Source organism: Aptenodytes forsteri, unplaced genomic scaffold (genome assembly GCF_000699145.1).
Source record: "Aptenodytes forsteri isolate BGI_AS27 unplaced genomic scaffold, ASM69914v1 Scaffold251, whole genome shotgun sequence".
Classification (NCBI taxonomy): domain Eukaryota; kingdom Metazoa; phylum Chordata; class Aves; order Sphenisciformes; family Spheniscidae; genus Aptenodytes; species Aptenodytes forsteri.
This window is the reverse complement of record NW_008794082.1, coordinates 28,558-41,629: the sequence shown is the minus strand read 5'-3', so window position 1 is coordinate 41,629 and position 13,072 is coordinate 28,558. Positions and strand designations below refer to the sequence as shown.

The 13,072-nt window shown below is 39.7% G+C and overlaps 1 protein-coding gene across 1 annotated transcript in view; it reads right to left on the bottom strand.

Annotated features, from left to right (window-relative positions):
- Nucleotides 1-10,263: 10,263 nt before the first annotated feature.
- KIAA1524 (KIAA1524 ortholog) overlaps nt 10,264-13,072 on the bottom strand; it is a 29,021-nt gene continuing 26,212 nt past the window's right edge. Inside the window, exons 20-21 of the mRNA XM_009272727.1 lie at nt 12,850-12,989; nt 10,264-11,772 (exon numbers count right to left, since the gene is read on the bottom strand). Coding sequence (XP_009271002.1) covers nt 11,602-11,772; nt 12,850-12,989 — 311 coding nt within the window. The 3' untranslated portion in view covers nt 10,264-11,601. The remainder of the gene's footprint in view (nt 11,773-12,849; nt 12,990-13,072) is intronic.

Below are 13,072 nucleotides of genomic sequence, written 5' to 3'. Positions count from 1 at the left end.
TATATGGAAAGTTCCAAGTGTCTGTTTTATTCCATTAAGATCATTCAGAACTCAGTAAAACCCACAAATGCTTAATTCTTTAAATGACAGTTTATAATTAATTTGAACTCAGGCTAATTAAAAGATTTGCAGATTGCAACAATCTAGTCCACTTTCAAAAGGCAGGCTTTACATCTGCAGAAAATACGCTCTATTTTTTGTTCAGATTAAAGATTCAGCCCCTACTTCAAGTGCAAAAACCTCTTCAGCCTTAACAGTGGAATTACAGCTGTCAGCAGGTAATAGAAGTGCTCAGTCAGTTTGGGCTCTAAGCTACAAACCGTCTCTTGAGAATACCCAAGTCCATTGCTCCCACTTGCATGAAAATCTAGGCACTGGAGACAGAAACAAGAGCTTTAGCCAGAGCCTTTGGTGGTAACAACCTTGGCTTAATCCCCCTCAGCTACCAAATACTTACCTGTTTGTGCAGCACCGTATAAAGGGGGAAACCAATGCCCAGCTCTGACAGCCATCTTGCAACAAAATAAGGGAACTGTATTTGCTAGGTACCCCCCAGAAACATTAGCTTCAGTGGATAACTTCAAAAAGTCAAGATAAAATATTTTACTTTAAGTTTGTAGCCAATGAAAATAAGGCTTGTGGCCTTAATAAGGCTATAGATCTCTCCACACCCAGAGTTACTTTTATCCTCACTGATCAAGTCCAATGACATTTGACAAAAGGAAAGTGACTCTGGTGACAGTCCTACAAGTCAGTAGCTAGCTAGAAGCTGGACTCTGAAGCCAACATGGGCAGAAGTTGTTTTTCTCATATTCGGTACACCAGAGCCTGAGCCAATTAGCACGTCCATAATTTCTAAGCCAGCATCATGATGTGCTGTTTCCACCCCAGTGGAACAACCTCCCTAGGGACATGGTAGAGCCCCCATCACTGGAGGGTTTCAAGATGCAATTGGACAGGGTGCTAGCTAATCCCATCTAGGCTCCCCTTCCCATGAAAGGTTGGACCAGATGATCTTTTGAGGTCCCTTCCAAACTGGGCTGTTCTGTGATCAGTAGGGGCGCAGAGGTGAGGAAAGCGAGGTTACTTTTGCATAGAGCAAAAGAAGGGCTTAAGGAGGACAAAGGACCCAATCCCACAGTGCATAAGTTGTGCTGCTTTCAGTATGCACTGCTTTAAATGCATGAAAGTCATTAAGTCTTTGACTGGCATGAACAAAGTTGGATTTTCAGCACGACACCTTCACACAGCTGCTGGCAATGAGCTTCCTTCATATACAAATATAGTTAATGTACACAGCGATTGTTGGCTTGATTCTCCATTTAGAGTGAGTAACGCACATAGCCATAGTAACCAGCTCCTGCCACTGAGTGTTCCTTCTCTTCTGAAGTCAATCTATTTATGTACGAATCTGTGAAGAGGAGTTTACGTTTCTCCTGTTGGAAGAGTAGGTGAGGGAGACCTGGCCTCGTAGTTCTGCCACACGCTGCAGAAGTGACATGCAGTGACCTTGGCTGTTGTTCTGTAAGTGGTTTTCCAGCACGTCACATGCATCTGTTACCCACTTATTGACCCACTTGACTCTATAGAAACCAGCCAATATTCTCTTTGCTAAACCGGGTTATTAAAAACACAACATCGATGTGCAGTAATATCTCCAAACAAATTTCCAAGTCAAGTTATTAATAGTTTTAAGATGTTGGAAAACCACTTTCACAGGGTTCACGGAGTTTCACAGCAAAATAGGTTTGTAGCTAGCATTCACATTAGCATTTTGCCTGCCTACATGATCTTGAATCTGAGGACATTTAGCTTTTAATGTTTTAAAGATACAAGCATACCAGAGCCTTTAACACAAGATAACAAAATCCAATTTCACTGGCCTAGATCAGTCTTTGTAAGTGTTGCTACCCGAGTGCTGAACTCAAGTCCCAGATCTGATCTAAGCTTTATCCCTTTCTAAAATGGGTAAAAATAAACGTATCCTTTCTTGCCCTTTATGGCAACAAAAACATTGCAAAGAAGGAAGTACATGTGTACTGTGAAGAACTGAGCTGAGCAGCAAAGAAGACCCCAAAAGGACGCGCAGCAAGTGCTACTTTTGTTGTTGAGCCCTTTATAATACATAGTGGTGTTTTATATATAAATTAATGATTCAGATGGTAGCTTAGACTACAGACCTGTTCCTGGAAGAAGGAAAAATCCTGCCTCCTTCCCTAGCAAATGCTAAAGAGAATACAGAGACCTTTGCACAGAGGAATAATATGTAGAGACTAAGAAAAAGCTCAAAGCTATTGTGATATTTTTAATTGTTACACAGTACCTTATTGAATGAAAGGGAAGCTGGCTATGTGCATGAACTGTGGAAAGCAACTGATTTTAGACAGCAGTAAAAACAGGTTTGACCTAAATTGCTGAGCTTAACTTTACCTTGGGCTATGCACAAGTGCAGAAGTTACCAGAACACAGCTGGCATCAGTAGCCCACTGAACCCCTTAGCTTATCCCTAAGTTGTGAGGCATCATTGTGACTATCCAACAAAAGAATTACCAGTTTGTACCAGTGGTATGAATGGCCATTGTTTATTTCAGTCCAGCAGAGTTCTCATCCAAGCACACGACCTTGTTAGATTTGCCTGGGACTGACGATGTTTAAAGAGTCTGGGAGAAATCCAGGAAAATGTTATCACTGAACAGCAGACAGAGACTAATGCCAGACTTCAGCTACCTGATTTAAAATTTTTATCACGCTTCAGTGCTGCTATGAATGGAAAATACTTCCCAAAGATTAGCGCCACTCCTCCTATCTCTCCTCTAATCACTTTCTACCTTAAGTTCTGAGAAATGGAAGAATTTTGGGGAGGTGATGGTGGAGGGGACGCTCCAGTTTCTGCAATGCAAGCCATCCCATGCTTCTTAGCTTGTGGGGCAAAAGACACTCCTATGTCCTGCCTATCCATGGCTGTACCGTAATAGTGTTTTTTAATTGCACACATCACACCTGATAGTAAAATTCTTACAGAACTTAAACTTTTCCTCTTACTGACATAAAAACATCAGTTTTATCTAAACAGGATATTAAGAAGAGATAGAGAAGCCGTAACTGAGTATCACCCTCCTATCAGACAGTGAAGTAATCTCCTGGAGACCTTCTGTACCTCAGGACTGGCACTGCTTGGTCTCAGCCAGAAAACTTTTCACCCTCTAGCAACGGTCATTTGCAATCCTTCTTGGGTGCAGACTTGATAAGCTAATAAAATGGTATCTGCAGTTTAGGTCTAGCTTCTATCCTTTCTTCTCACCAGCTCATGAATAAACATGACAGTTTATCATCAGGCCTTGAGTAGTTAGATTTATAACAAACAAGGCTTGAGAGCAGGAGGGAAAGAGGAAAGGAAAAATGTCATTTGAGTACTCCAGGCTTCAGAAATAGAACTAAAATTGGAGGCTGCGCGACCTCACTTCAGCACCTGCGTGCGTAAGCGCTCTGCTTCCAGTGATGTGATTAGATGCTATTTTTCCCCAGGGGCTCTGCCTCATTCTGCATATGAGATAGGCCTGCGTGGGGGGGAAGGCAAAGTCAGGTGGTGAAGGAGACACTGCTGTCTGCATGTCCCTTTTCACTCTGTTGCAGAAGCTGCCTTCTGTATGAGTCAGAAGTGGGAAAAGAAAGATGATTTTAAGATTCAAGTAATTGCTTGCTGCATTAGAATGCCAGGAGGCTTCACCACAAAGTATCTGTGTGGTGGCAAGCAAGCCATTTACACCAACCTTTAGACTAGCAACCACCATAACTGGTTTTATTTTCCATGCAACTGGGTTGAAATGCCCTGGTCTGCATGGAAATGCAGAGTGGAAGTGCATGAGAGTACTACTGTGTGCCAGGGCTGCAGCCAAAGCCACCAAGAGCCATTGTTTGGAGCTGTAGAAAGCATATCTGTGCAGGTGTTTATAAAGTGTTATGGACTAACAAATGGACGCTTTCAACTTTTCACATAAGGAGCCCCAAATTAGCCTCTTGATTCTCTGTTGGTAAGATGAAGGTAATTGTATGTAGATACCGTAATGATAAGTACCATACAGAAATGAGCGAGTGACAAAGGGGCTGCATTTTAGATATTCTATCTTCATCTGTTTAATAGCTACCTATTGGCAAAGGTTCTTCACGCATACACAAGTGTTCGAGCACAGTCTAAGCAGCAGCACGTGTTTGAGCAGTTCGAAGCTGCAGCCGTGTTCTGCTCATGCAGGGAGAGGCAGGGGCAACCTCTATTCTGGCGCTCCACAGAGTCAAGTAGCCTGTTACCTCTCTGGGCAAAAACAGTCACCTTGGAGGGCAGCGTGCATCAGCCAGCCCAAAGATTGCACTCTCTAAGTAACACCATGCCTAAAAATATACAGCACTTCAGGCCACAGACATTAAACAGGTGAAGAAGTGACAATCACCTCATTCAGACAAGATGCTGTTCCCCAACATATTAACACTCCCAGGCCCCACAGTAAAAATGACTTCTGCTCTTGCCCATAATAGGCATACAGGCATTTACTTGGTCTTTGCAGAACACAAGCAAGGCAACAGCACAATACCATGAAGCATATTCTGAGGAGCTTTTCAGTGTTGAAGCAAAGCGTTAAACCGATACTGAAACGAACACAATAGCTCTCCGAGATTTCCTCCTGCTTCAGAAAGCCACAACAAAGAAGTTGTATTGATTCACCTCATCCTGAATTTAAGTAAGACAATTAAAGGCTTCTTTTAAGACCTAGATTCACTTCCAATTGCTAGATACATGATAAAAATAAACCAAAGATATTTTTCTAAGTTTTATCTTCAAGAGATAAAAAGAGAAACTATTAAGGTACTTGATATGACACATAAGCAAGCAGAAATGGCTCCTGATCATGGCCCCCACCCTCCAACCAATATTAAATAATGTGACCTGAGCAGCCCTGGATTTCCCCCCCCCCCTCCACACACACCCTTCCCCCCCGAGGCTTATCATAAGCCTCTGGATTTTTAAATTACAAGCGCCTTATATTTCCTTCAAAGGTTATAGGACATTCTGGCTGTATTGTAAAACACAGCTGAAATGCAACACTTGAGTATCAATATAAGCAAATACTAGACCCAGATAGATTATTCTGAAGTAAAAGTGAGCCAAAACAACAGCTGCTTACTTACAAAATTAGTTTTTAATAACTTAATACAGTGCAAAACCCTAAAACACATTGATAGCTCAGTTACTCTGAAGAAAGATTTAACTAATATAGTGTTTGCTCTTTCATGTAAAGACTATGTATGGGGAAATAAAGGGCTAGCCGTCCCTGCTATGTGGGGGATCCCAGAAGTATGAGGTGCTTGTTCTTCATGCAGAGATAACCTTTCCAAAGATGTACTTTGGCCCAAAGGAACAGGATCCTACAGAATTCAAGCAGTGCGTATTAAGTGACAACCCACAGGCTGGAGTTAGAACAGAAACTCTGTATCACGAGCCAGCCACATTAAAAGAAAACTGCAGTCAACTATTATGCTACAGTAGCTTAGCCAAGGAAATCTGGGACTTTTCCACTCCTGTGAATTTCTTTAGGATCTGGTGACACAATCCTCCCCTTTCCCTGCACTCTCCTTCCCTTATCCTAGAGCATAAGCAGTGCTGGGAACTTCCCACAGAAAAAAAAATAAATTGCACTGGCCATCTCCCTAGGCTCCCCATGTTGCAACGAGGAATGCGTAAGCCACCTTCATCACATTTCTCAAACACTGAAGAGTTCATTTTTGATGCTGAGCTTTAGAAGGAGAAGATGTTTTAAAGCCCTGCAAGCAAGCAGTGCTTTCAGAGCCCATCTAAGCAACAAGAGCTACAAAATGCCCTCTCTGGAGTAATGTATGTTGTCCCCGGTTTTGTCTCTCCTTTCTTTAAGAGCCCTAGAGGTTTGTATCACACACACACACGTAGTACGCTGTGTTCAGGACTAGGATTGTGTACTGACTGAAAAGATATTTCAGATCACTTCCAAATATGCTTCAAGGTCCTTTGTACCTTCTTCCTTCCTGCCCCCATACAATAAAGTTTTTTCATTACCTGCTTTCCTCAAGGTTGAACAAAGGCTCTGCTATTAGCCTAACAGCTTTGGATTCAGTTTTACAAGTGTAACACTATGCATGTTTGATACAACTAGGTTGAACGCTTCCTATTGCCATTAAGACTCCTAGACTGTGGCCAATTTTGTCCATGCAGTCCATTTTTCAAGCTAGGCCAGAGCTGCACTGCAAGACTAAAATTCTGTGCTAGGTGAACCCAGATTTCATTCCTTCCAGCTGGATGCCTTACCCCCACACCATCTTTTTTTTTTTTTTTTTTTCCTTTGTTTCCCAAGTCAACACTGAGAATTCATAGGGCTAAAGGAGAAACTTGCTGCCCCACTAGGTTTGTTACATTGTTTTCCCTTTTTAGTGGTTTCTCCATAAACCTTCTGTTTAGAAGGGAAGATGCTGGCAGAACGAAGAATGCAGCATGCAGTGATGCTTTTACACATTCCTCCTGGAAAGATGGGGTAGTAGGGCAAACACCACAAAAGTTTTAATAGAGATACACCAGTAGACTTGTATATTTCCATTTCCAAAGACATCCTCAGTAAAAAAAAAGATCTACTGTTATGAGCAAAGTAGCTGCAATGTTTGCTCAAAACCCAACACAGCCCAACAATAATGGGTTAGGAAGACAGACTGTAAACACATCAATGGAAGCAACATATCATATAAGGGCTCCCATAATTCCCGAGCTTTCATTTTCAGACAAAAAGCTAATGGCTATTAAAAAACCCCAACCAACCAAAAAATCCAACCCAAACCAAACCCCACCTTCTAGACTCAAACTTGCATTTATAGTTCAGGTAGAAAGCCATTCAGGCGTAAGAGGAGACATGAAGAGTTTCTAGTCGCATACACATGACACTAATGCAGAGCGTGAAACACAAGCATGGATCCAGCTGGCTCTTCCTACTAATTCCCCTTTGAAAGAACCGTTCATAAGACAAGATATTCCAGCCAACCACCAGCTCTTCAGCCAAGACCATCAGTTAATCCCAGGTCAAAGGGCAACATGTCAGAAGGGACACAAGGTTGCCCCTTCGGGAGAGTTTAACATATTGCGACTATGAGAACCTCAGGCATAGCAGATTCAAACAGAGGCTGGACATAAAAACGAGGATCATACTGCTTTGTTATTTCTGTACTGAAATGGATGCCCTCTTTGATAAAGGTACTTAATTTTTCCAGCAGTGACCAGAACAATCCAGACTGCCATTCAGGAGGTGGGGAAGCACCTTGCCCTGGTTGTCAGGCACAGTCCAGGACTACCAGGATATTTACATCAACAGCTATACAGTTTTCAGTGTGGCATAATTCAGCCTAACCAGTTATCCCTCATTTCTGTGTACTCCTAGGAAAGCAGCCAATTTAGATTGGACTGGTGTAGAGAGATATGAATGTGTCACTGGGGATATAAAGCTTACAGACTGTTCCCGGTTTCATCATGCTGCAGAAGGGAAATTGGTGAGAAAGAGTTGGAAAGGAAGCCTGTTTCAGACAGTGAACAAATCCGAAGATTTCAGAAGTAACCAGATGGGAACGGATGGAGGAGTTTGTTTATATATAAACCAACTTTGCAAGGTTGAAAGCATTTTTTGTTAAATAATCACTTGCCTAAAAATACTTGATCTTTGGCTGCTAACAATAAACTCTAAGAAAAAAGGAGCAGAGAACTTCTTACATCTTCACAAGAACACTCAAACCAAACCTATAAAGCTGAGTGTCAGTTTCAGTGGAGTTTGTCCCATTTTTGACCTGCACTTATTCCAGAAAAGTGCACTGCTAGAGAATTCCTGGAAAACTAGACACATACCTCTGAATCAAGAAAATTGTAAGCATAAACAAGACAAATCCTGGCCAGTGGTTAACACTTTTGGCACTGCTGAATCTGTAGCTAAGTGGTTTTTAGACTTCTTTACTGAGGATTTTATGTTTTGTTTACACCATCTCTAAATAAATCCTAGTACTCACAATCAGTACTAAATACTGCCTGAAAAAAATCTATCAGAGATCATATCAGCTGTTCATTATATTGCTTGTTTTAAACAAGCTTACTTACCAGCACTTACATTTAGGATCACTTCCTACAGCAAGGCCATGCTTTCAGTTTGTAAAGCTCAGAAGTCCTACCGTTTGTGCAGGATGTTAACTTCATCCTGAAGTAAAGAAAATTCCAGCCAAAGTTTCACAAGCCTGGGAGGAAAGGGTTTTTTGCCTACATTAAATTGCACATGCTAGCACAAATACCACAGCATAGATATTTTGACCACACCAATTAAAAAAAAAATTAAAAAATGTTGTCTTGTTTCTAACAAGGATAAGCATAGGGAGAAGACAATGACAGCATGGGAATTGGTTCAGGAAAAGCTTCATGTTCCATCTTCTGTGCAGGCAAGGATGATCGATTGCACTTAATTCAAAAGTCAGAGTTCGATTCCGCAGCCTGTTTTATCCCAGAGGTGGGAAAGACTCCACTACTAGATCCAAACAGCACACAAGAAAAGCTTCCTAATTTGAATACAAGACAGACTTCACCAGGCAAGAGCAAGCGGTAGGCACTGTCACTTGGAATCAGTGGTGAAAGAGCTGGAGAGATGCAGAAGTAGGGGAAAGTGAAAGCCTAAAATAAACCACTAGCAGGGAAGTAGAAAGAGATCAAAGAACGCAGAATCAAGACCAAAGAGAAGGGGAGTGGTAAGATGAAGACAACATACAACATGATGATTTGAAGAGCATCAACTCCAAACTGTTTACCATCTCATTACCACCAAAAAGTACACCAAAAATGAACTAGAGAGCACAGAAAACACATACTACAGAAAAAGAAATACTGTTTTTACAGCAGGATCGAAATAATATACAAAGCTGTATAGAACCACATGCTGAATGGGAAACTTTCTCCAGATTATGCAGAATAAAAGGCAGCTACTTCCAGATAAGAAGTACTAGAGTGCCCAATATGAGACGTGAGGTTGCTCTGAACTAAGACAGCTCAAGAGTCTCTGCACTTGTAAAACAGGCAATTGACAACCTGACATAATACACAGATAATTAAAAATCGACTCTATTGAAGAGCTATTCGTTGTGCTGGTGCCAGCTACTCTCTGCACTAAATGAGGGAGCCTGTGGGGAAAGAAAAAAGTCCAATAGCATATTGGATACAGCGTGTAGCAAGAATATTAAAACTGCACAGGGAACCTTATTACAGAACTATTTTCAACACTGATAATATCAAGACATCTAAAAGCAAAACCCCAGAACACAGCTATTTCTCTGCATGAATTAAGTGTAAAAGTCTACAGGGTTTTCTACAGTGAGAAGAGCTGTATGTTTTGAACCAAATTTTAAACAGACAACAATTTATTTGCTAGTTCCATTAGCCACTATTCATTACCAATTGGAAAAGCACCGCCAGGAAAGAACACAGAAATGCTGTCAAAGTAGCTTGATGTGTCCATGCATTTATTTGCTATGCAACCCAACAGAATTCAGCAACACTTGGCTTAGAACAGCATACTGAAGCAGCACATTTTTCCAGGGGCTGGGGGGGGTTGGGGAATCAGTATTAATACACCATGCTCATTACTGTGTATTCTATCATGTAAACGCCAAAGATTCATTTACCATTTTCTGGAGACATGAACCTTATTACTGCATAACCTTACTCTGGTGAGCAGCTTGATGTTTTTGCCCTCCCACTCCACCATTTGAAAACAAAGTCAGACCAGCATTTATCAGTTTAATTAGTAACATGCTTGACATTTCCTACTTGAATTTCTTTACGTGAGCAGTTTCTGGCAGAAAGGGAGAAACAAACAACTTATTTACTTACCCTTTCCCCATGACCAAGAGACTTAAATAGAAGTGAACCCATGTCTGCAAATTTACTTTGACACTCAAATTTCTTAACCCATTAGACTGAAGTAAAAATTTATTGTTAATGAAGCTTTCTTTCCCAATTGAGTTTGCAAAACTAACAAAACCCCTCACCTCAGCAATTCTGATAACACTTTTTTTTTGGACCTTCCTAAGCAGTAACTGCATTTTATGCAAAAAGGCAAGCAAATGGCATATACTGTGCACAAAGCTGGCAGTCATCCCTATAATTTACCTCACTTAGGAGAATACATAAAACACAGAAAATAGAGCTTTATTTTTTTTTTTATTCCCTTGGTCTTCACAGAGACCAGAACAATGTCTCTAAATCTTACCTGTGGTTAAGTTATAAAATATATTTCAGGAACAGGTTAAAATAGATACAATTCATCTGATGTTGTATAATTGCAACAGAATGTACAAGGCAGTACTTAGACATGAGTTGAACAGATTCAGTAAGACACATCTATTACACAACTGAAAAAAACAAAGAATCTCAGTATTTTAAAATCTAGCCATTACAGATTAGATACAAATAAAGGCAGTAATGCTACAGAAAAAGATAAATATTAGATCACCCAAAACTCTGGTAGTTCCATCAAAATACAGATGCTAATGAAATAATTCTGCCAACTGCTAAAACATGTTATTCATGTCACATGTAAATTAAGGACAGTGTTCTGCCACTCAAAAATGTGCATCAAATTCTAGTACTAGTCTTTCATATGAAAGTACATTTTTCTAAAAAAAAAAATTACCTAAATAGTTATACAATGAACAATATATGAAATCCTGTTGGTGTACAGCAGAAAGTGACAATGCTGACAATAGCTAGCATGCACCAGATAGGACCGTCAAAAAAGTGCAGATCTTTTTTAAAGAATGAAAGGAAGTGTTGTAGGATTAGGAAAGTATTATCTAGTATTTAAGAAATATTGGTACATTCATGTATTTCATTTTAGCATGCTTTACCTAATTGACACTATTTGCTGAAAAGTCATTCAGATGTGGTGGTCTGCTTGCTCAAATTCATATCTCCTCATAATTAGAAACGCCTCCACATATTTACTACATGAAGCACTTGCACCAATACGCTGATAAATACAGCTTTCAGTGTAACATGTTCTAATTGATATAATCCATTTTATTTTTATGTTTGTACCTTAGACATCAGGAAGCAACATTGCACAAATAACGATATTCAGAAGAGTCAAAATTAACAAGATTAAACTATGAAAGTCTTAACCTATGAAGCACGCTGCTTGCCAGACAGCCAATAGAAAAATACACAGACAAAAAAGTTGACAGTGACTCCTGTTTCGGCTTATGTTTCCCTATATATATTTAGGAAGGTTAATCACCAACAAAAGTTGCATTCAGCTCCCAATACAGATGATAACAGATCTACCAAGACCATCAGAAGACCTATTTGCTATACTATACAGTAGCTGGGGGTTTTTTTTTTTTTTTTTTAGACCAAAACTTCCACAATTACTACTTTTTCTTCTCAATTGATAGTTAAGCTACTTTAATTTTAGATTTTTTTTAGCCAGATAGTATGCTAGCTTCAAGTTTAAAAATCTTTACATATATTCATACATATGTATAAAATGCTAAAACCTTAACAACAGAGCCCTATAAAGTGAGGTTCACTGTTTCTGCACTTAACTTGCCACCACTTAGACTGTGAATCATTGCAATCATATTGGAGTGTTTGTTCAATTCTTCCTTCTGCAGTTTCACAAGCGCTTCTTTTTCTTCCAAGCGTCCTTCCAACTGGGATTTTTGAACTTCCAGAGAAGATGCCTGCAGAAACAAACAAAATGTTATCATTTCCTCCATTATCAACTGAAAAACATACACAATACAGTGAAAGCTGAGTGGCCTGGTGGTGAATTTAAGCAAGTAATTAAAAGCACAGTTTTAAAGCTACAAGCTTGTTTCAGAAATATCTCTCAGCTATACATTTGGTGCACATGAATGATTACAGCTACTGCCACACTTCAAAATGTTAGATACCATGGGAAAGCACCAACCCCCATGTTATCATTCTCCTATTTAAGCAGAAGTGTTTACAGTTAAGCCATCCACATTTCAAGCCCCACACCGGTAAACATTTACCAACAAGGGAAATATTTGCTATATACTGGGTAATATTGCCTGGAGAGATTCGACTTTGCTTCCAGGGAACAGAAACGCAGCAAGTGCTTTGCCAGACTGCACACTTTGTGATTGCTGATCAGTTTGCATGTAAAATGAATCTCTGCCTTGTGAGTTTAACAGGCAAGGACATATAGGCTGCACTGAAGTTTTGGGAATTTTGTTTTGTTTTTTTTTTTTTTTTTAAACATTACCCAGTTAACTTGGTATAGCTAAACTGGTCTCTGTTTTGAAAAAAGACACTATTTTTGTTAGAGATAAAAATAGATATTTTATTAGAATTTCAAAGATCAAAAGAAAGTCAGATGCATTTCGGTGCATATATATGTAGCACGTGTACCTTAATTCAGGACACAAGAAAAGGGAGAAAGTAAGCCAACCCACATTTTACAGTAGTGAAAACTACTGAAGAGCATGCTACATTCTCTTATTTAATATTGCACTACAGGTGTTTTTCTGCCAAATGTTATATACTCACACACCATGCCTCATATAGCCTCATTAGAACCTGACCCTAACTTCATTTCTCTTAAATGCAAGCTCAGCTACTCAAAACTCAAAAGGTATACAATTAAAGCTGAGATAATTTGTTCTTGTCCACTACATAGACTGCTCTAGTTTCTTTAGCCACTTTATCACTGAAATGTTGATTTACGAACTCTGCCAGTTATGTAGATATCTAAAATTCCAGTCCCTAGAACGCAGGTGCAAATAATTCCTTACCTTGATACTCAGTTCTTTCCTTGCTTGTTCCGTTTTACTTAATTCTTTTCTAAGAGTATCTATAGTTTGTTCAATATCTGTTTTTTCTTTCTGCTGAGCTTTCAGTTTTTCTTCCAGAACTTTTATTTTCTGTTGCAAGGCTTAAGAAAACGAACACATTAAAAGATGGGTTGCCAAACTTAGAAAAGAGGTACTGCATTGCCTGGGAAACAAGTACTTCTCC